The sequence below is a fragment of the Cherax quadricarinatus genome, chromosome 81 (assembly GCF_038502225.1).
Source record: "Cherax quadricarinatus isolate ZL_2023a chromosome 81, ASM3850222v1, whole genome shotgun sequence".
Lineage (NCBI taxonomy): Eukaryota > Metazoa > Arthropoda > Malacostraca > Decapoda > Parastacidae > Cherax > Cherax quadricarinatus.
In genome coordinates this window covers 8,137,288-8,159,807 of record NC_091372.1, presented here as the reverse complement: position 1 = coordinate 8,159,807, position 22,520 = coordinate 8,137,288, and the positions used below count along the sequence as shown (strand labels likewise).

General features: G+C 39.6%; 1 protein-coding gene across 4 annotated transcripts in view; it reads left to right on the top strand.

The window, feature by feature from the left end:
- The window catches only part of LOC128699868 (probable E3 ubiquitin-protein ligase HERC1), a 153,912-nt gene that overhangs the window by 113,121 nt on the left and 18,271 nt on the right, over window positions 1–22,520 (top strand). For 3 of the 4 annotated variants that reach the window (XM_070102319.1, XM_070102318.1, XM_070102317.1), the window contains 10 exons: window positions 899–1,033; window positions 5,147–5,275; window positions 8,177–8,333; window positions 8,517–8,684; window positions 8,956–9,265; window positions 9,679–9,845; window positions 11,692–11,815; window positions 13,781–13,966; window positions 15,200–15,427; window positions 20,195–20,329. In XM_070102319.1, coding sequence (XP_069958420.1) covers window positions 899–1,033; window positions 5,147–5,275; window positions 8,177–8,333; window positions 8,517–8,684; window positions 8,956–9,265; window positions 9,679–9,845; window positions 11,692–11,815; window positions 13,781–13,966; window positions 15,200–15,427; window positions 20,195–20,329 — 1,739 coding nt within the window. Of the gene's footprint in view, window positions 1–898; window positions 1,034–5,146; window positions 5,276–8,176; window positions 8,334–8,516; window positions 8,685–8,955; window positions 9,266–9,678; window positions 9,846–11,691; window positions 11,816–13,780; window positions 13,967–15,199; window positions 15,428–20,194; window positions 20,330–20,928; window positions 21,359–22,520 lie in introns of those variants that run through there. The other variant, XM_070102320.1, reaches the window with a different exon arrangement.

The following is a 22,520-nucleotide window of genomic DNA, read 5'->3' as shown; positions in this document are numbered from 1 at the left end:
TTAAGACTACAAATGCAACAGAAATAATAGTATTTCTTACATTAAATTGTGGGTGCTGGTGTTTGTGGATGATTGTGATGAGAGTGTAGAGTTGTGTTGTGGTCCTACTGGGCTGAGGTGGATGGTAGAGGTTCTGGTACTGAAGTTGATGGTTGTACTGGAGTGTCTATCTTTGTCATTCAATAAGTCAGTCAGCCACACAAACTCATGTTTACCTCTTTTTTTCTGTGTACAAAGTAACACTTCATTATGGCTACAGGTTATCTCTTGTCTTTTATCTTTGTTTTTTTGTTAATTCTAAGACTTGAATGCTTATACCTGTTTTTGCCACTTTCATCAACACTGGTATGGCTACTGGGTGTCATGATTGCTTGGCAGATAAAAGATATAGTAATTAAAATATACACAATTCACAAATACAGCTAGCTTGTAGCAGAGAAAGAATTGACACGTATGAAATATGAACGCTGGGATGGTGGGGTGGTGTTGGGGGTGGCAGGGGATAGCAGGAGGGCTCCTTGGCTGCTCCACAACAAGGCGGCCACTTGAGCAAAAGAGAATTTATTTTCCTTGTCACACATTGAACCATGTTAAATTAATTTTATGTGGTGTTACATAAAATTTTGCTGCAGTTCTTCAATCATGCAATACCCAAATCATGCCAAATAAACTCGTGCTAAATGACAGTCTACTGTAAGTAAATGTATAAAAGTTTATCCTGATAGCATTCAGGATGTTAAGATCTTTCCAAAATTCTCAGAGCGTTCGGCCGCTAACGCACCATTGTAAAGTTGAAATATCATAAGTCGAACCATCGTAAAGCAAGAAGCGGGTATGTGTGATAAAGGTTTACTCTATTTACGAATATGTAAAACTTGCGATTTCTTTCTCTTAATAGACGTGTGGTATCATGGCATCGTCCTTTCTGTGTTGATCTCCAAGAAGGTACTTTTTCTCTCCTGAGAACCTTCATTGAACTCTACTGCTGCTTTGATGACTTGGAGAAACCAATCAAGCCATTTGCTTCTTTAAGGTAAGATACAAGAAATTCTCCTTTAAGGTAAGGTACAAGAAATTCCCCTTTAAGGTAAGATACAAGAAATCCAACTTAAAGATAGGTACAAGAAAGCCCTCAACTTACAAGTTGCATTCTTATTTTTCAACAAAGAAAACAAGCTGTTTTTATATAAAACTGTACAACAAGTGATGGCTTTGTTTCACATACGTACATTCTGCAGCTCGGCAGTTGTAACCTGAAATGTTTGTAAATTGGGGTTCTTCTGTATTTTAAGTTTAGCAAATCATTGGATCATAGGGATGTTTACTGCACGTAAGAGATAGCTTTCCTCTTGTAATTTTATTGTTACAGCTGTTAAATTAAAAAACTATTATTGTTTTATGAATATTTTTGTTAATATGATAACCTTCCTCATGTAACTTCATTATATCTCTGTTAAATAAGGAATCTTTTATTATTTCATGAACATTTCTGGGAATGGGTAATATTTTGTGAAGGGATTCAGGGAAACCGGTTGGCCAGACTTGAGTTCTGGAGGTGGGAAGTACAATGTCTGCACTTTAAAAGGGGTGTTTGGAATATTTGCTGTTTGGAGTGACATCTAACCTGTTGTATCTGGGCACCTCTGGCAAGACAGTAATAGTGTGAATGATGGTGAAAGTGTTTTCTTTTTCAGGTCACCCTGCCTTAGTGGTAGATGGCCAGTGTGTTAAAACAAAAACACAAAATTTTAATAATTAAATACTGTAGTAAAGTATATTAACTGCAAAGTATATTTAACCCTTTGAGGGTTTCGGACGTACTAGTACGGCTTACGCGCAGGGGTTTTTGACGTACTAGTATGCATAAATTCTAGCGCCATCAAATCTCGTGGGAAAAGGCTGGTAGGCCTAGATGTGAGAGAATGGGTCAGTGTGGTCGGTGTGCGCAGTAGAAAAAAAATCTGGGACCCAGTGGTGCATTTTGGGAATGCCATCTTAGTAAACAATGTCCACCATGCCTCGCGGTAAGAAGCTCCTCACTCCTCGGCGAATTGGGACGCTTTTGTTCCCCAGTGACAGTTTTAATACAGATGGAAGTGCCAGTGAAGATGAGTTTCAAGGTTTTGGTGAGGTTTTGACCGAAACTAATGGTCATAATATCGGTAATAGTGAGGAAAACCCAGACGACCCTCAGCCTTCCACCTCTGTTGCTGGGCCGTCTTGTTCACGTTCAGTTGTACCAGAATCCAAGAGGAAACTTCCATTTTCCCATATCCCAGACTCAGATGAGAGCATGTGTGATGATAGTGATAGTGAATATGAACTACAAGCTCTTCAAACTAGTTCCAGTAGTGATAGTGAAGTGCAATATTCCCCAGTGAAGCGTCAGTATATACAACGATATATGCGCTCTGGTAGTGTGCCATATGCTATTCCAAGGGGAAGGAGTGCATCTCGGAGTACATCCCGTGGCTGTACAACAGGAACACAGTGAAAATGACGATGATACTGTTGCAATTGGGCTGGAAAATGTGCGTGGTGGTAGTGGTGTTGGCGGTGAGGCACCAGCAGTGGGCCATGCTGCCACCCACGCTGCCACCCACGCTGCTGCCTCAGCTGATCTACAACAAAGGCCACCATCCCCCACCCACCCACCACACCAGCCTCCACAACCACAACCTCCACAACCACAACCACCTGTCATTGTCCAGTACCCACCAGCAGACCGCACCTGGGATTGGCAGGAAGCTGTCAATTTTGTTCCAAATCCCCACCAGTTTGATGACAGCCAAAGTGGAATACGGCCATCTTGTACACTTGGGAACAATGCCACTGAACTGGAATGTTTCGAGTTATTCTTTGACGAACCCCTGATGGAAAGTATTGTCATGGAAAGCAACACATACTACGAGTACACCATGGCAAACGCATTACTTTCACCAAAATCACGTCTACACCAGTGGAAGGAGGCAACTGTGGCTGAGATGTATCTTTTCTTTGCCACAATAATGCTTATGCCACATGTGTATAAGCACAAAGTGAAATCATACTGGTCAACAGACCGCCTGATTGCAACCCCAGGTTTCAGTGATATAATGCCAGTGAATCGATTTGTGCTAATGTTACGTATGCTTCACTTCTCAGACAAAACCAGGCCTGACAGAACTGACAGGTTATATAAGATTAGGAATGTGTTTGTGTATCTGACGAGTAATTGACGAGTCTTTGATTCTGTTCAAAGGAAGGCTCTCTTTCAAGCAGTACATACCAAGCAAGAGGAAATGCTTTGGTATAAAGTTTGTGCTTTGTGATTGTTACAGTGGTCTGGTATTGGATATTATTGTGTACACTGGAAGTTATACATTGCAAAATACCAGGAAGTTATTGGGCATCTCAGGTGATGTGGTTAGAACAATGATAGAACCATACCTTGGTAAGGGGCATATATTATATACAGGTAACTGGTACACAAGCCCCTCACTCAGTGATTTTTTGCGAGTGAACATGACAGATGTGTGTGGCACAGTGCGTGCAAATTGGAAACATATGCCCAGGTTTGACACTGGCACTCGTAGAGGTGAGGTGCAGGCGTTTGCTGCCGATGACATCATGGCATTTCGGTGGCATGACAAACGAGATGTCACACTGTTGTCATCAGTTCACCCTAATGAAATGGCAGACAGTGGCAGGCAGCATAGAGAGAGCAATGAACCCATTCTAAAACCTGCAGCTGTGATTGATTACACCTTCAACATGCGTTCAGTGGACAAATGTGACATGCAGATTGGGTTTGCTGATTGTGTTCGCAAGAGTTATAAGTGGTACATCAAACTGTTTTTCCATCTTCTGGACATTTCCATGCTCAATGCTTATAATATGTATAAGATGAGGACCAGAAACAAACCACAGTACGGCGAATTCTGTTTGTCTGTCATCAGACAAATAGTATTCAAGTACCAAGGAACAGCACCTGCAATAGACCGCCCACCAAATTATCAACAACTTCCTGCTCGTCTGAAGCATGGTGATCACTTCCTGGTAAAACTGCCTGCTACTGCTTTCAAGAAAAAGGCTCAGAAGAGGTGTTACGTCTGTGCACATGCAAAAAAACACCCACAACAACGCAGAGACACTCGTTTTATGTGTGAGGAGTGTAAAACACCACTGTGCATGACACCATGTTTCAAAGACTTCCACAGGCTGCAGAACTTCTAGAAACATTCCCTGTGACTGTTTATGTGTATATAAAATATAGAAAAATAGTAATAAACAACATTTCATATCGTTTGTTTGTGTAAATATTTTCTATAAACAAAATAATGACAACAGTGTTTATGCCCTTATTTTGTAGTATTGAAAAAGAAATAACTTACAAAATACTGATCATGTTGGCCTCAGAGGCCATAAAAGTTACTCAGAAAAAGAAGAATTGAAAATAGTACATAAAAAAGTAAATAGAAAAATACCGGGTGATGGCAGTCGGCGATGTTACCAGATGTTGTTCAATTTTGGCAAACTTCACGCCTCCATATCTCGGTAAGTATTGACGGTAAATTTTTTTTGTTTAGCCTATAATGTTTAGAAAAAAAAAACTATTTTTCATAAGATTTTTTTTTTTTTTTTTTTTTTTTTTTTTTATTTTGGCCGACCCTGAGAACGAGTTTCTGAGAGGGCCTGTCGACCCTCAAAGGGTTAAGTAGGTAATGTTACGTAAATAAATTTAACAGATTAGTATATCATTAAATTCAATACTGTCCTGCAAAATGCAAAATTTTATTCAGACTGATGAAAATGGACTAAAAGGAAATGTTTTTAAAAATTACCAAATGGGAACAAGTGTGAAAGGCTTTGAGGAAACAGGTAGTGATGTGTTTGAAGCAGAATTTGTCATTCTTCTCGTCAATCTTCCCTTTTCCCTTCCCTCCCTTTTTCCTTCCCCTCTGTCTTTCCCTCTCCTCCCTCTTTCCCTCTCCCCCTCTCTATAAAAAAAAAGATAGCGTATTGGATATTGTAAAAAAATTTAAGGGGGATTTCAAAATAGGCTTGAAATGTGAATTAATCTAATGGTTATAGTGCATTGGATGTTGGATGTTTGCTCATTGTGTTGTTTTTAATTATATTTTACATAAAAGCCTATCTTTGTCAGGGACCAGGAGAAGTTTGTGTTGTTATGTCTACAGCTGCTCAACACGCACCTGTCTTTAGCATTGACAGGTGGCATGACACAGGCTGTGCTGGGTTCTGAGGCATCGCCACTCAGGGAACTGCTCTTCAGGTATGCTCATTAATAACAATAATAATAATACAGTGGACCCCTGTATACGATATTAATCCGTTCCTGAGAGTTCATCGTATGCCAAAATTATCGGAAGGCGAATTAATTTTCCCCATAAGAAATAATGGAAATTAAATTAATCCGTGCAAGACACCCAAAAGTACTATAAAAAAAAAGTTTTACCACATGAAATACCTTAGTTTAATGCACACAAACTGAAGAAGACATGCACAGTTAATAGTACTCTACTAACAATAGAATACATGACACTTACCTTTAATGAAGATCTGGTGATGATTGATGGGATGGGAGGAGGGGAGAGTGTGGAAGTTATTGTTTAGAAGAGGAATCCCCTTCCATTAGGACTTGAGGTAGCAAGTCCTTTTCCGGGGTTACTTCCCTTCTTCTAATGCCACTAGGACCAGCTTGAGTCACTGGACCTCTGTCGCACAACAAATCTGTCCATAGAGCTCTGTACCTCCCATTCCTTTACGATTTGTCTAAAATGGGCCACAACATTGTCATTGTAATAGTCACCAACACGGCTTGCAATAGCTGTGTTAGGGTGATTTTCATCCATAAAGGTTTGCAGTTCAACCCACTTTGCACACATTTCCTTAATTTTTGAAGTAGGCACAATGGATTCCACAACTGGCATAAGCTTCTCAGGGTTAGCCCCAAACCCTTCAAAATCTTTCTTCATTTCCATACTAATTCTCACCCTTTTTACCACAGGGTTGGCACTAGAAGCTTTCTTGGGGCCCATGGTGACTTATTTTGCAGAAACAAGCACCAAAAACAGTGATATGGAATGTACTGAATGTATGCTTAGATGCGAGCACACTGGCTGGCTTGTAAACACTGGCACTCACGTGGACGCGTCCCGGACGAATCGTGTGTGGGGGGTTTTTTAACGAGTGGCGAGGCAAAATTTTGGCGTTAAAATGTATCGAATACCGAATTTAACGTATACTGATGCCATCGAATACCGGGGGTCCACTGTACTGTGGAACCTTGGTTTTCGTGTGCCCTAGTTGGAGACAATTCTTGGAGAAAATTCTCTATAAAATGGAGAGGGAGAGGGAGCATGGACACTGGGGTCATCCCACAGTTACTAAAAACAACAGACATAGCCCCACTCCACAAAGGTGGCAGTAAAGCAATAGCAAAGAACTACAGACCAATAGCGCTAACATCCCATGTCATAAAAATCTTTGAAAGGGTCTTAAGAAGCAAGATTGCCATCTATCTAGATACCCATCAGTTACACAACCCAGGGCAGCATGGGTTTAGAGCAGGTCGCTTCTGTCTGTCCCAACTACAGGATCACTACGACAAGGTCCTAGATGCACTAGAAGACAAAAAGAATGCAGATGTAATATGCACAGACTTGGCAAAAGTCTTCGACAAGCGTGACCGTGGCGTAATAGCGCACAAAATGCGTGCTAAAGGAATAACAGGAAAAGCTGGTTTTTGAACCGATTTGTTCAACAACTAGTCCGTTCGACAACTGAGGTCCACTGTACTGTACCCATTTGTTATTTATTTGGACTTAAAACAATAAATATATTCACTTCTCATTATAAGCTAAGGTTGAAAATATTTTAGGTAATGTGTGTCCTATATATGCATTTTTTAGGCATAGCTAATGCTTACTTAATGTGATAGTGTAAACATGTTATAAAGCTTTTATATGTAGTATTGAAAGTGAAAAAAAAGGGAAGTTCACTTTACAGCAGTAGCCCAGAATCTAACCTGCTGTATAAGCAGTGTGTACGTGTATTCTTTTCGTATTGACATTACTGTTTCAATTTAGTTTTATTTAAAGTATGTACGTATTACATTTAATCTTATCTTCAGACTGACGAACATTGTCTATAAAGAGGAGTATGGTATATTATAGTTAGGTTGATTGTCATGTATAAATTGCAGTGGTACCTCAGGATACGAACTTATTTCGTTTCAGAAGGCTGCTCGAGTGCTGATACCGAACGAATTTGTTCCCATAAGGAATAATGTAAATTAGATTAATCCGTTTCAGACCCCCAAAAATGCACCTACAAGAGTACTTGCATAAATACACTTACATAATTGTTCGGGTTTTGAGCTGTTCGTTTCCCGAGGTACCACTGTACTTCTTAGAAAGTCCCTTTTTAATGCATAGCATTTCAGGCAGCTTTAGAACTAAATTAAGATTACAACTAACTGAGAAAAGGAATACATACATAGGTTTTAGAATATTGGAGGTATATCGTAATTTTTTTTTTTCCAGCAGACTGTCCGTATTCTACTGAGGCAGGGTGACCTAAAGAGCAACGGGTTACTAGCCCGTTGCTCCAATTATATCAAATTTACCATAAGAATAACCTAACTTCAACTTTACAGTGTTAAGTAATTTTAAGTTCTAGTTTGTCTGAAATGCTCTGTATATCTTGGAGCTTTTCAAAATGTACAAAATAAATGTTGCCTGATTTTGTAATGATTACTATGATGTACAGATTGAAAATAAAATTTGATTGTAGGTGTTTTAAGTGGAGACCACCACTGGTTAATGTTAAATAACTAATTAGCGATTGTTAGATAATCGATGATTTGTATAATTCTTTTTTAAATTATGTAATATCTCATGTGATTCAACATAATCACAGTAAACAGTTATCCCAATATGCCAAACAACCACTGTGAAAAAATAGTGAAATTCCAAGCACTTTTGTGAAGTCTCACATTATCAAGAACCAGTGATAATCAGGTTTTCGACAATGTAAGAAATTACGAAAGCATTTGGAATTTCACTGTTTTTTTGAAGCGGTTGTTTTCCATCACATGTGAATAATACTAAAATCTTGAGAGATTGTCTTATTTCTCCTTTGATTTTTATAAAGGTTCATTCTTAACATACAGGCTAGTTGATGCCAAATTGCCTCGAGCCATAGAAGCTGGTGTGTGCGAGGGTCTGAGTTCGCCTTTACTTCTCCCTCCCTTGGCCTCGCGTATGAGTCTCCTCTATTGTCTTTTGCCAAAGTCACCGGAAGATTGGGGGCGGCTTTCTCGTGGTCAGGTAAAAATTCCAATTTTCAGACTGGTTATGCTGTTATAAAATATTTTTTGGGTATCTAATAGGTTTTGAATAGTATTCTTTATTAGCTATATATAAATGATATTTTCTTACAAGCTGCTAATTATGCAAGATAATCCACTGGTTTTATTAGGGTTTTTATATTGATGTAAGCAATGATTACAGCGTTTGCAGTTGGGTATTTTAGTGGTGAGTCTTGAGGACCATAGTCATGTTGCTGCGCTACTTGGGTATGGCTCTCCTGATGATGCCCCAACCCTCTGTCATCATACCTCAACTACTTTACCTCGGGACTTGATGCACACTTTACTGGCTAACCTCAGATTTCATACGGTGAGTACCTTTAAGTGGAGTACCTTGATATTGGTGAAGGACTCTTGATCCAAGGAATTTGATCTACCTGCCCCAGTCCAAGCAATTAGATCTACCTGCCTCTTCCTGGTGGCAAATCTGATTACTTCCCATTCCCCAGGTGCTCTATGGCCCTAACAGGTTTAGTACCTATGAATATAATTATACCTGTGTACCATTTTATTTAATGTATTGTAAAGAATGCACCTTCACTGATAAGATATTAGACCTCTAAATGATTATTTTGTTTCAGGAACATCAGCTGAACCAGATCCTCGAAGAAGAAAAACCAGGTAAAAAGGGACTAGTTAAAGGTAAATCTGCAACTCGCTATGAAGGTTTAAAAAGAAGAGACTCTGAAGCTTACAAGACTCGAGAGGAATGTCTAGCTAGTGGAGATTCAGATTCACATAAGGAGGAGACCCGGGATGAAGGTTTAGCCAGCAAGGACTCAGAACCTCATAAACCAGAAACTTCTGATGAGAATTTGGAAAATCAAGAATGCCAAGCTATCCTGCCACAAGCATCTGAAACTCCACAAAAGTGGTCAGCATCTTCAGCAGGTATGTATGGGAAATTAGCTTTTCCACTGGATAATATGTATGTATAGAAGTTGGTAGAGGTATGATGACTTATTGAACTTCAACATAATTACAAATTTATTTCAACATTCTTCATTGTTTTTGAATAGAGGTATCCTGACAGTTAAATTTTCCTATATCTTTTTACCTTGTACTCGCAGAGAAAACTTTTAGAATAAAATTCACAATAGAGTGGTTGGAGCAATTTGCAACTACCCTTCAGTTTTAGTTAGGGAACTTGAGACAATGTGTTGCTTCATTCTGGATCATTATCAAGTCATTTGTGCATGATAAGGGCCCAAAATGTATCAAAGCAGTCTCTGAAGCTTTCTCTCAAAATTATGAGTTAATTGTAAGTAAAACTTGAGTTCATGGAGTGTGGTGATTTTTTTCAGGAGTTGATAGCAGTGAGGAACAAGGAAGCAGCCAAGATGAACGTGACACTGCACGTCAGTATATAGACTCAAGACTTGGGGGTACTCATCCTCAGCATCTTCTTCGACTTCTCTCAAACCTACATTCACACCTCCTGGCATACTGCACTCATCACCAGTTTGAAGAGGTATGTAATGAAATGATTGTAGCTGTAGGAGCAGAGCTAAGCTCGTGGCGTCCTGTCTTCAGTATTTGGTGTACAGGTGGGCCCCGCGTTACAACGTTTTGCTTTACGGCTTTTCGCTAATGCAGAAGTTTTCAATTATACTTTTTCTTTATTTATTCAGTCTTCTTACAATAAAAATATTCATTCTAATCTAAGGATGAAAATATTTTAAGGTAAGTAATGTGTGTACTGTATATACTTTTTTTATGCCTAACTCTATTGCTCATTTAATATGATAGTGTAAACATGTTATCAGACTTTTATATGCATTTGAATGTGAAAAAGGCTGTTCATTTTACAGCAGTAGCCTGGAACCTTACCTGCTTTATAAGCAGGGCCTACTTGTATAGTAAATTTCATAAAACTTCTCCCTTCTCTTATAAAATGTTCCATTGGTCTTTCATGCTGTTTGCTAAGAAAAACTTTCTAGTGTTGGCATCTCTTCCTTAGTCATGGTCTCTTTGTGCTAGTTGATGGAGCTAGAAAGTCTTCCTTGTTATTTCTTTCATTTTTATAATTTTAAATGTGGTTATTTTTTTTTTTTTTTCAGTGTTAACCATTACCCACCAAGGCAGCTAGATGTGAACATGGAAAGACATTCACAAACATTCATTCATTCACTTGGGTAATCAACTTTAGAATCATTAGCAGATATTTAAAGATATAAATTATACTTATGGTTGAGCTATTATCTGATTATTCAGATAATGCAGATAATGCAGCAGCGAGGAGACGGTTGGAGGCAGTGGAGATGTCCTGTTTAAGGGCAATGTGTGGTGTAAATATTATGCAGAAAATTCGGAGTGTGGAAATTAGGAAAAGGTGTGGAGTTAATAAAAGTATTAGTCAGAGGGCAGAAGAGGGGTTGTTGAGGTGGTTTGGTCATTTAGAGAGAATGGATCAAAGTAGAATGACATGGAAAGCATTTAAATCTATAGGGGAAGGAAGGCTGGGTAGGGGTCGTCCTCGAAAGGGTTGGAGAGAGGGGGTAAAGGAGGTTTTGTGGGCAAGGGGCTTGGACTTCCAGCAAGCGTGCGTGAGCGTGTTAGATAGGAGTGAATGGAGACGAATGGTACTTGGGACCTGACGAGCTGTTGGAGTGTGAGCAGGGTAATATTTAGTGAGGGGATTCAGGGAAACCGGTTATTTTCATATAGTCAGACTTGAGTCCTGGAAATGGGAAGTACAATGTCTGCACTTTAAAGGAGGGGTTTGGGATATTGGCAGTTTGGAGGGATATGTTGTGTATCTTTATACGTATATGCTTCTAAACTGTTGTATTCTGAGCACCTCTGCAAAAACAGTGATAATGTGCGAGTGTGGTGAAAGTGTTGAATGATGAAAGTATTTTCTTTTTGGGGATTTTCTTTCTTTTTTGGGTCACCCTGCCTCGGTGGGAGACGGCCGACTTGTTGGGGAAAAAAAAAAAATTAGTTTTCTGCTAAATCACTTGAAACTCCTGATATTTATTAGTTAATTATGTGTTAGCAGACCAGCTCTAACTTCAGAAATATTGTACAGTGCAATGGTCATTTAACACAATGTGAAGGGAGAAAACATGGTTTAAATCATGGTTTTTCTAGAAAATGTGCAATGTTTTTATTAATTATAAAAGTGAAGGGGGGGAGAAAATTTCTTTTTTTTTTTCAATTGTTATACATCTAAACTGTCATCTGTGTACCTCTGCAATGACAGTAATAGTGTAAATGATGGTGAAAGTGTTTCTTTTTTTTTAGGTTACCCTGCCTTGGTGGGAGACAGCCAGTGTGTTAAAAAAAAAGTAATTAAGAGTAACTTTTGCCAACAGAATTCGTCAAGTATGCGACTGTTATACGAACACTTGAGTGAACTGTTCGAGATGTGCGGTGCACTGCTCAGTCAGACGGCAAATCTTCTTGCTTCACATCCTGGACTGGCTCATCTCATTCATGGTAAGTATTTGTATAGTAATTTCACCTTGAACTTGCATGCTTTATTCGCAAATAACCGGGTGGGCATTGACCCCCGAAACCCTCCTTAGGTATACTCCAGGTATTTTTTTTTTTTTTTTTTTTTCAATAAGTCGGCCGTCTCCCACCGAGGCAGGGTGACCCAAAAAAGAAAGAAAATCCCCAAAAAGAAAATACTTTCATCATCATTCAACACTTTCACCACACTCACACATTATCACTGTTTTTGCAGAGGTGCTCAGAATACAACAGTTTAGAAGCATACACAGATCGTCAGGTCCCAAATACCATTCGTCTCCATTCACTCCTATCTAACACGCTCACGCACGCTTGCTGGAAGTCCAAGCCCCTTGCCCACAAAACCTCCTTTACCCCCTCTCTCCAACCGTTTCGAGGACGACCCCTACCCCGCCTTCCTTCCCCTATAGATTTATATGCTTTCCATGTCATTCTACTTTGATCCATTCTCTCTAAATGACCAAACCACCTCAACAACCCCTCTTCTGCCCTCTGACTAATACTTTTATTAACTCCACACCTTTTCCTAATTTCCACACTCCGAATTTTCTGCATAATATGTACACCACACATTGCCCTTAAACAGGACATCTCCACTGCCTCCAACCATCTCCTCGCTGCTGCATTTACCACCCAAGCTTCACACCCATATAAGAGTGTTTGTACTACTATACTTTCATACATTCCCTTCTTTGCCTCCATAGATAATGTTTTTTGACTCCACATATACCTCAACGCACCACTCGCCTTTTTTCCCTCATCAATTCTATGATTAACCTCATCCTTCGTAAATCCATCCACCTACTCGTCAACTCCCAAGTATCGGAAAACAGGTATACATACACAAATAACCCCTACATAGGAGAAAGAAGCTTAGGACAACATTGTGGTCAGACTTGGACCATTAACTAGTCACACCATGTGTAGGACGGGAAACTTACGATGTCATTTTTGTCAATCCTGGTTCACTGTCAAGTTGGCAGTGGTTGCAAGTTGACATTGGTCTAGAATGGACCAAAACAGTTATAAGCTTTTTCTCGTAGTGTGGGGTTAATTGTGAATTGTTCCAATCCTGGTAACGTCTTTTATTCTACAGCCTCTTCTGTTCCTTGGACCATAGCGTTAAATGAATTCGTCGCTAAGTGAGGAGCATGCTATAGTGGTAGTGTGTGTGTGTCAGCCATCTTTGATATTGTTTTAATGTCACCCTTGCACCATTTATATGATTTCTGGTATATTTTTAAATGTTTATACAGTAATGTATATTGAAATAATCAGAATAGAGGAAAGCAGCTATAATATACTACATTATTTAGGTATAAATACTGGTCAGAGAGCTTGTCGTAAGTCCGAAGCGTCGGTAAACGAGTATGTCACTAAGTGAGGAGAGGCTGTACTTGCTTTGTTTGATCCACTCTTACTTGCAATGGAGAAACTTGTGCAACTAGTGGAGCTTTACATGGCTAATCCACAAATTTAATATCAAAACACCTCGAAATGGGAAAATGTTTGGCAAAACCTTTTTAAAATCACTAAGGACCCTTCATCAGTGTCATGTTAGGAAAAAAAATTAAGAAAAAGGCAAGACTAAGGTCAAGCAATACCTGTGTTTCTCTTGGGTAAATCTCTTATTTTCTCCATTTTTCCTAGTTTGGCACTGCCAAAGTATCCTTAGTACTTTTGAAAGACTGTTTTCTTGTCTCTGGAGGGTATTTTGATATACTGTGCATATTTACAGTTTGGATGGGCATCTGAAGTTAAGTATCTGTGCACCTCTGGCAAGACATTTATAGTGATTGATGGTGAAAGTTTTTTTTGGTCACCCTACCTTTGTAGGAGATGGCCAGTGTGTTAAATTTTTTTAATTAACTTGTTTGCTAAGGTGTGGTAATAGAAGAACATTTTGCAAGTGGTTATTGTATATTTCAGATGTTGTGTACCGCAGTGTGTGTGGCTGGGTTCTGGCCCATGTGGTGTATGCTCTGTTGCTCTTCCCAGCGAGACTTGTGCGCCCACTCCTGGCTCCTCTAAGAGCCATTCTTCCCATCCTGGACTCCACTAACCGCACAATAGCATCTGTAACCTCGTTTACTGACCAAGAGGATGTAACGTCAGGCAAGTATATGAAAATGGTCTGCAGTAGTGATATGTTGATTAGTAAATCTCATGTGCAGCACCACGTATCTTCATTAACAAAGTTTCATCAATAACGAAAACTTGTTTTGAACATGTTTTACTCGTCAGGCAAGCTTGTTCAGAGTTACTTCAGTTTATAAACTTGATTAAGATAGTAAGGTTATTTAGGTAAGATTATTTTTATTTTTTTTTATTATCACACCGGCCGATTCCCACCAAGGCAGGGTGGCCCGAAAAAGAAAAACTTTCACCATCATTCACTCCATCACTGTCTTGCCAGAAGGGTGCTTTACACTACAGTTTTTAAACTGCAACATTAACACCCCTCCTTCAGAGTGCAGGCACTGTACTTCCCATCTCCAGGACTCAAGTCCGGCCTGCCGGTTTCCCTGAATCCCTTCATAAATGTTACTTTGCTCACACTCCAACAGCACGTCAAGTATTAAAAACCATTTGTCTCCATTCACTCCTATCAAACACGCACGTAAGTTTATTTATGTACGATATTAAGTTTATTTAGGCACAGGTACACATGTACAATTATCATATGTAGTGTAAATTACATGCAAGATTTCAGGTACATACGTCTTGCTACTTGTTCTGACACTTAGGTCACACTTCATATGCATGTACAAGCATATATATACACACCCCTCTGGGTTTTCTTCTATTTTCTTACTTGTTCTTGTTTATTTCCTCTTATCTCCATGGGGAAGTGGAATGGAATTATTCTTCCGTAAGCCATGCATGTTGTAAGAGGTGACTAAAATGCCGGGAGCAAGGGGCTAGTAACCTCTTCTCCTGTATATATTACTAAATGTAAAAGGAGAAACTTTCGTTTTTCCTTTTGGGCCACCCCACCACGGTGGGATACGGCTGGTGTGTTGAAAGAAAGAAGGATTTTCTTTTACTTCTTATATGGGGATGAATCTCAAGTGTGCCAGGATTACCAGATGTTCACATTCCCTCAGCACCACCACCTCTTATCCCTCCATCATCCTTTATCTCTGTCTTGCAGCCATGAAAAATGATAATAACTATGCTCATTACTTTATCAGCTGTGACCTCTCACCTTAGCCGATGTCCTTTCCTCGGCGCCTCCATTTTCCTCTACCATCTCTTTCATCTCTGTCGTGTAGTAATAAATACCCTTCTTTATAATGCATACTGTCTATGAATATAGCACTAATTATGACACTTTGGGTGTTGCAGAGGTTGACACCCCAACTCCCGACACTGTGAAGAGTGTAGGAGGAGGAGTAGTGGGTCGTCAGTGGGCGTGGCTGTTGGATGTGGAGCGAGCCTGTGGCTTAGTGGTGGGACGGTGTTTGGAAGGCATGCTGCTTGGTCCTCCTCTGACCTCTAAGGAGGTGCAAAGTAAACCTTGGCTTTCAATGCAACTTTTCTCCTGTGGACTGGCAGTAGTAAATATAAGCCCAGGTAGGGAGATGAATTTTGCATGTTCCACGAATATAATGATAATCATGAATTTGATAAAAATTTTTTTTTTTTTTCTCAACAAGTCAGCCGTCTCCCACCGAGGCAGGGTGACCCAAAAAAAAAGAAAGAAAATCCCCAAAAAGAAAATACTTTCATCATCATTCAACACTTTCACCACACTCACACATTATCACTGCTTTTGCAGAGGTGCTCAGAATATAACAGTTTAGAAGCATATACGTATAGAGATACACAACATATCCCTCCAAACTGCCAATATCCCAAACCCCTCCTTTAAAGTGCAGGCATTGTACTTCCCATTTCCAGGACTCAAGTCCGACTATATGAAAATCCCTTCACTAAATATTACCCTGCTCACACTCCAACAGATCGTAAGGTCCCAAGTATCATTCGTCTCCATTCACTCCTATCAAACACGCTCATGCACGCTTGCTGGAAGTCCAAGCCCCTCGCCCACAAAACCTCCTTTACCCCCTCTTTCCAACCCTTTCGAGGACGACCCCTACCCCTCCTTCCTTCCCCTATAGATTTATATGCTTTCCATGTCATTCTACTTTGATCCATTCTCTCTAAATGACCAAACCACCTCAACAACCCCTCTTCAGCCCTCTGACTAATGCTTTTATTAACTCCACACCTTCTCCTAATTTCCACACTCCGAATTTTCTGCATATTTACACCACACATTGCCCTTAGACAGGACATCACTGCCTCCAACCGTCTCCTCGCTGCTGCATTTACCACCCAAGCTTCACATCCATATAAGAGTGTTGGTACTACTATACTTTCATACATTCCCTTCTTTGCCTCCATAGATAACGTTTTTTGACTCCACATATACCTCAACGCACCACTCACCTTTTTTCCCTCATCAATTCTATGATTAACCTCATCCTTCATAAATCCATCCGCCGACACGTCAACTCCCAAGTATCTGAAAACATTCACTTCTTCCATACTCCTCCTCCCCAATTTGATATCCAATTTTTCTTTATCTAAATCATTTGATACCCTCATCACCTTACTCTTTTCTATGTTCACTTTCAACTTTCTACCTTTACACACATTCTCAAACTCATCCACTAACCTTTGCAGTTTTTTCTATAGAATCTCCCATAAGCACAGTATCATCAGCAAAAAGTAACTGTGTCAATTCCCATTTTGAATTTGATTCCCCAAAATTTAATCCCACCCCTCTCCCGAACACCCTAGCATTTACTTCCTTTACAACCCCATCTATAAATATATTAAACAACCATGGTGACATTACACATCCCTGTCTAAGACCTACTTTTACCGGGAAGTAGTCTCCCTCTCTTCTACACACCCTAACCTGAGCCTCACTATCCTCATAAAAAACTCTTAACAGCATTTAGTAACTTACCACCTATTCCATATACTTGCAACATCTGCCACATTGCTCCTCTATCCACTCTATCATATGCCTTTTCTAAATCCATAAATGCAATAAAAACTTCCCTACCTTTATCTAAATACTGTTCACATATATACTTCAATAGGTAGTAGGTTGGTAGACAGCAACCGCCCAGGGAGGTACTACCGTCCTGCCAAGTGAGTGTAAAACGAAAGCCTGTAATTGTTTTACATGATGGTAGGATTGCTGGTGTCCTTTTTTCTGTCTCATGAACATGCAAGATTTCAGGTACGTCTTGCTACTTCTACTTACACTTAGGTCACACTACACATACATGTACAAGCACATATATACACACCCCTCTGGGTTTTCTTCTATTTTCTTTCTAGTTCTTATTCTTGTTTATTTCCTCTTATCTCCATGGGGAAGTGGAACAGAATTCTTCCTCCATAAGCCATGCGTGTTGTAAGAGGCGACTAAAATGCCGGGAGCAAGGGGCTAGTAACCTCTTCTCCTGTATATATTACTAAATGTAAAAGGAGAAACTTTCGTTTTTCCTTTTGGGCCACCCCGCCTTGGTGGGATACAGCCGGTGTGTTGAAAGAAAGAAAGATATATACTTCAATGTAAACACTTGATTTACACATCCCCTACCCACTCTGAAGTCTCCCTGCTCATCCGCAATCCTACATTCTGTCTTGCCTCTAATTCTTTCAGTTATAACCCTACCGTATACTTTTCCTGGTATACTCAGTAAACTTATTCCTCTATAATTTTTACAATCTCTTTTGTCCCCTTTCCCTTTATGTAAAGGGACTATACACGCTCTCCGCCAATCCCTAGGTACCTTCCCCTCTTTCATACATTTATTAAACAAAAGTACCAACCACTCCAACAATATATCCTCCCCTGCTTTTAACATTTCTGTCATGATCCCATCAGTTCCAGCTGCTTTACCCCCTTTCATTCTACGTAATGCCTCACGTACCTCCACCACACTTACATTCTGCTCTTCTTCGCTCCTAAAAGATAGTATACTTCCCTGGCCAGTGCATGAAATTACCGCCTCCCTTTCTTCCTCAACATTTAAAAGTTCCTCAAAATATTCTCGCCATCTACCTAATACCTCCCTCTCCCCATCTACTAACTCCCCTACTCTGTTTTTAACTGACAAATCCACACTTTCCCTAGGCTTTCTTAACTTGTTTAACTCACTCCAAAATTTTTTCTTATTTTCATTAAAATTTCTTGACAATGCCTCTCCCACTCTATCATCTGCTCTCCTTTTGCACTCTCTCACCACTCTCTTCACCTTTCTTTTACTCTCCATATACTCTGCTCTTCTTATAACACTTCTGCTTTGTAAAAACCTCTCATAAGCTACCTTTTTCTCTTTTATCACACCCTTTACTTCATCATTCCACCAATCACTCCTCTTTCCTCCTGCCCCCACCCTCCTATAGCCACAAACTTCTGCCCCACATTCTAATACTGCATTTTTAAAACTATTCCAACCCTCTTCAACCCCCCCACTACTCATCTTTGCACTAGCCCACCTTTCTGCCAATAGTCGCTTATATCTCGCCCGAACTTCCTCCTCCCTTAGTTTATACACTCACCTCCCTCTTACTTGTTGTTGCCACCTTCCTCTTTTCCCATCTACCTCTTACTCTAACTGTAGCTACAACTAAATAATGATCCGATATATCAGTTGCCCCTCTATAAACATGTACGTCCTGGAGCCTACCCTTCAACCTTTTATCCACCAATACATAATCTAACAAACTACTTTCATTACGTGCTACATCATACCTTGTATATTTATTTATCCTCTTTTTCATAAAATATGTATTACTTATTACCAAATTTCTTTCTACACATAGCTCAATTAAAGGCTCCCCATTTACATTTACCTCTGGCACCCCAAATTTACCTACTACTCCCTCCATAACATTTTTACCCACTTTAGCATTGAAATCCTCAACCACCATTACTCTCACTCTTGATTCAAAACTCCCCACGCATTCACTCAACATTTCCCAGAATCTCTCTCTCTCCTCTACACTTCTCTCTTCTCCAGGTGCATACACTCTTACTATAACCCACTTTTTACATCCAATCTTTATTTTACTCCACATAATCCTTGAATTTATACATTTGTAGTCCCTCTTTTCCTGCCATAGCTTATCCTTCAACGTTATTGCTACTCCTTCTTTAGCTCTAACTCTATTTGAAACCCCTGACCTAATCCCATTTATTCCTCTCCATTGAAACTCTCCCACCCCCTTCAGCTTTGTTTCACTTAAAGTCAGGACATCCAGCTTCTTCTCATTCATAACATCCACAATCATCTCTTTCTTATCATTTGCTTCAAATGCTCATAAAGAGTAACATTCTAAGTGACTGATGTAGAAAACTGAAATTCTAATTTTTTTTTCTCCAACAAACTGGTTGCATCCTACCGAGGCAGGATGACTTAAAAAAAAAAACAATTGCAAGTTTTTCTTTTTAAATTTAGTAATTTATACAGAAAGGGTTACTAGCCCCTTACTCCCGGCATTTTAGTCGCCTCTTACAACATGCATGACCTACAAAGTTAGGATTCTTTTCCACTTTCCCATGGAGTTTAATTTATTTATATAAAGAAAATGGTTATTAATATATAGTTCATATTTTAAATTTTACTATGCTAGGAAAAATATTTATATATTCATAAGTTATATCATGGAAGCATGGGGCTAGTAACCTCTTCTGCTGTATAAATTACTAAATTTAAAAAGAAAAACTTGCATTTTTTTTTTTCCTTTTTAAATCATCCTGCCTCGGTGGGATATGGCCGGTTCGTTGAAAAAAAAAGTTATATGTTCAATTTAAAACCACCCCAAAAATGTGAAATATTGTATCTTTTAAACATTGTTTTGGTCTATCTAAAGATTTATATCTGCTGTATTTTGGGTTGTGAATTGCTGCAGCCAGGTATTGTGACATGTTGTTTACATGTACTGTGAATAGACTTCTTCAGTACATCAGTGGATGGTGCGCATGAATTGTGTAGCTGTAGTAGGAAAAATTAGTATCTTCCTGACAATCGAGAGTCAAGACGCCTATTTTAAATCTTCGTAGTGTACTTTTGGGTTGAATGCCATTCTTTGTGTCATGAAATTGTAATGAATTAGGTATGAATAAGGCATTTTCCTGTCAGTTCCACATGCTGTTTGCTGGTAGGGAAACTAGTGGTGGAACAACAGCTCTTGATTTAATTGTTTGCTTATGCTGGTTATGCAGTGTTACCCATGATGTACTGTATGGACCCATCTGATCTTACATTCTTTTTCAAATTCATCTCTCATTCTTTCCTTTTTTTTTTCCAGAAAAAGTGAGTACCTCCATTGAGCATATATTGAGCATTCTGGAGTGTGGGAAGGAAGTGGTAGTGGAAGCCTTGCATAATTTTGCGACGACCTACACTCAGCTTGCTACTCCACTCATTACCGTCCTTGAATCAAGTAAGTTTTGGATTACATGTAATAATTTTTTTCATGGGTACATAGTTGGGCAGCTGGTTACAGGAGGTATCCAATTTACAAATGCTCCCAAGTCACACAAAGCAGCACTTACCATTGGTTCAAATTACACATTTACACTGGCGATCACACTGCGACAAATGCAATCATTGGATGATTGCACACAAAATGAGGGCCATAGGTATTTATAGGGAAGGTATACACACAAAATGAGGGCCATAGGTATCTGTGGGGAAGGTAGATGAATTTTCAAATTTCTGATAGACAGAACATGTATAAATCATGGGACACAATTTGTTTAATAAAATTGACAAAGTGAAATTTACACAGCTCAGAGTGAGTTATGAACTGCTTTTATAAAGCCCATCAGTTGCTATCTTTCTTTAGAGATTGTTGCAAAACTCTCTAACTTTACATTTATATTCCTCCAGACCTTTCTTCAGTAAACAGAGCAGAATCCAGCATTAGAAGGATAAAAAGCACAGTACCTCAAGACACCGTCCTGGTGCCTCTGTTGTTTCTTATCCTCATAGAAGACATATTTAAAATAACTCTCCACAGTTTTGTATTATAATTTGCAGATGATGCCAAAATAAGCATGAAAAGTCACCTTGGTAGAAGACACTGAAAAATTGCTGGAAGATATAAGCATTGTTTTCCAGTGGGCAGTGGAGAACAGCATGACATTCTGTGGTGATAAGTTCCAACTGCTTAGGTATGGAAAGAATGAAGAACTCATAGAGGACACCGTATACAAAATATAAGAGGATCGTCAAACAGGATGAAGGGGACATGTGAAAGACCTGGGAATAATTGTCAGCTGTCCTTTTAAAGAACACAACATGGCAAATGTCATGACTCATGACAGCTATGAAGATGACAGGGTGGATAATGAGAACCTTCAAAACAAGGGAAATGGTACCATTGGTGACACTTTTTTCAAATAGCTTGTATTCTCTTGAGAATATGTATTGTTCATTGTTGATGGCCCCATTCTTTGCATGCACGTGAGAGAGATAGAGATAAAGAGAGAGAGATAGAGCTAAAGAGAGAGAGAGAGAGCTAAAGAGAGAGAGATAGAGCTAAAGAGAGAGAGAGAGAGCTAAAGAGAGAGAGAGAGAGCTAAAGAGAGAGAGAGAGAGCTAAAGAGAGAGAGATAGAGCTAAAGAGAGAGAGATAGAGCTAAAGAGAGAGAGATAGAGCTAAAGAGAGAGAGATAGAGTTAAAGAGAGAGAGATAGAGTTAAAGAGAGAGAGATAGAGCTAAAGAGAGAGAGATAGAGCTAAAGAGAGAGAGATAGAGCTAAAGAGAGAGAGATAGAGCTAAAGAGAGAGAGCTAAAGAGAGAGAGAGAGCTAAAGAGAGAGAGAGATAGAGCTAAAGAGAGAGAGATAGAGCTAAAGAAAGAGAGATAGAGCTAAAGAGAGAGAGATAGAGATAGGGAGAGATAGAGAGAGATAAAGAGAGAGAGATAGATAAAGAAAGATTTTTTTTACACAGTGTTTGACAGGGTTAGGTTAAGGATTCCTAACTTTATTGGCAAGCTAAGAGCTGTTACCTACATCAGCTCATTTGAAAGCATTTTTGTTGTTATGAGACATACAAGTAGGGAACAGGATGAAGTTGGAGCCATCTGTGGGCCAGCATTTTCATTTGATCAACTGACTTTATCTCGTTGATGTCATTATGCTGTACGAATGTGTTCCAGACTCGAGTCATCCTGGGTATATATGATCTCAGATGAAGTGATGTTCTGGAGAAGGGTACAGCCAGAGTGAAGTTGCTGCTTTCTGCCCGTCTTGTGGCATAAAAGCTTGTTTTCACGCTGTCCTCGAAGTGGATCCAAGTGTGGTACTTTGACAATATTGGCTTTGTACATAACAGTAAGGCCACCCACATCCCTCTTGTGTTGAAGGCTCTGCTGAAATGACAGATCTATCCAGGATTGGTCCAGGCTTTACTCTGTCAAGCAGTCGCAGATGAGAAGGGGGGCAGGCTAACCAAGAAAGTGGAGCATACTCAAGGTGTGAGTGTACTTGTGCCTCGTACAGAATCTTGCAAGCCCTACTGTCAAACAGATGCGAGATACGGCGAAGTGCTGTAAGCTTCCTGTCATTTCAGCAGAGCCTTCAACACAGGAGGGATGTGGGTGGCCTTACTGTTTTGTACAAGGC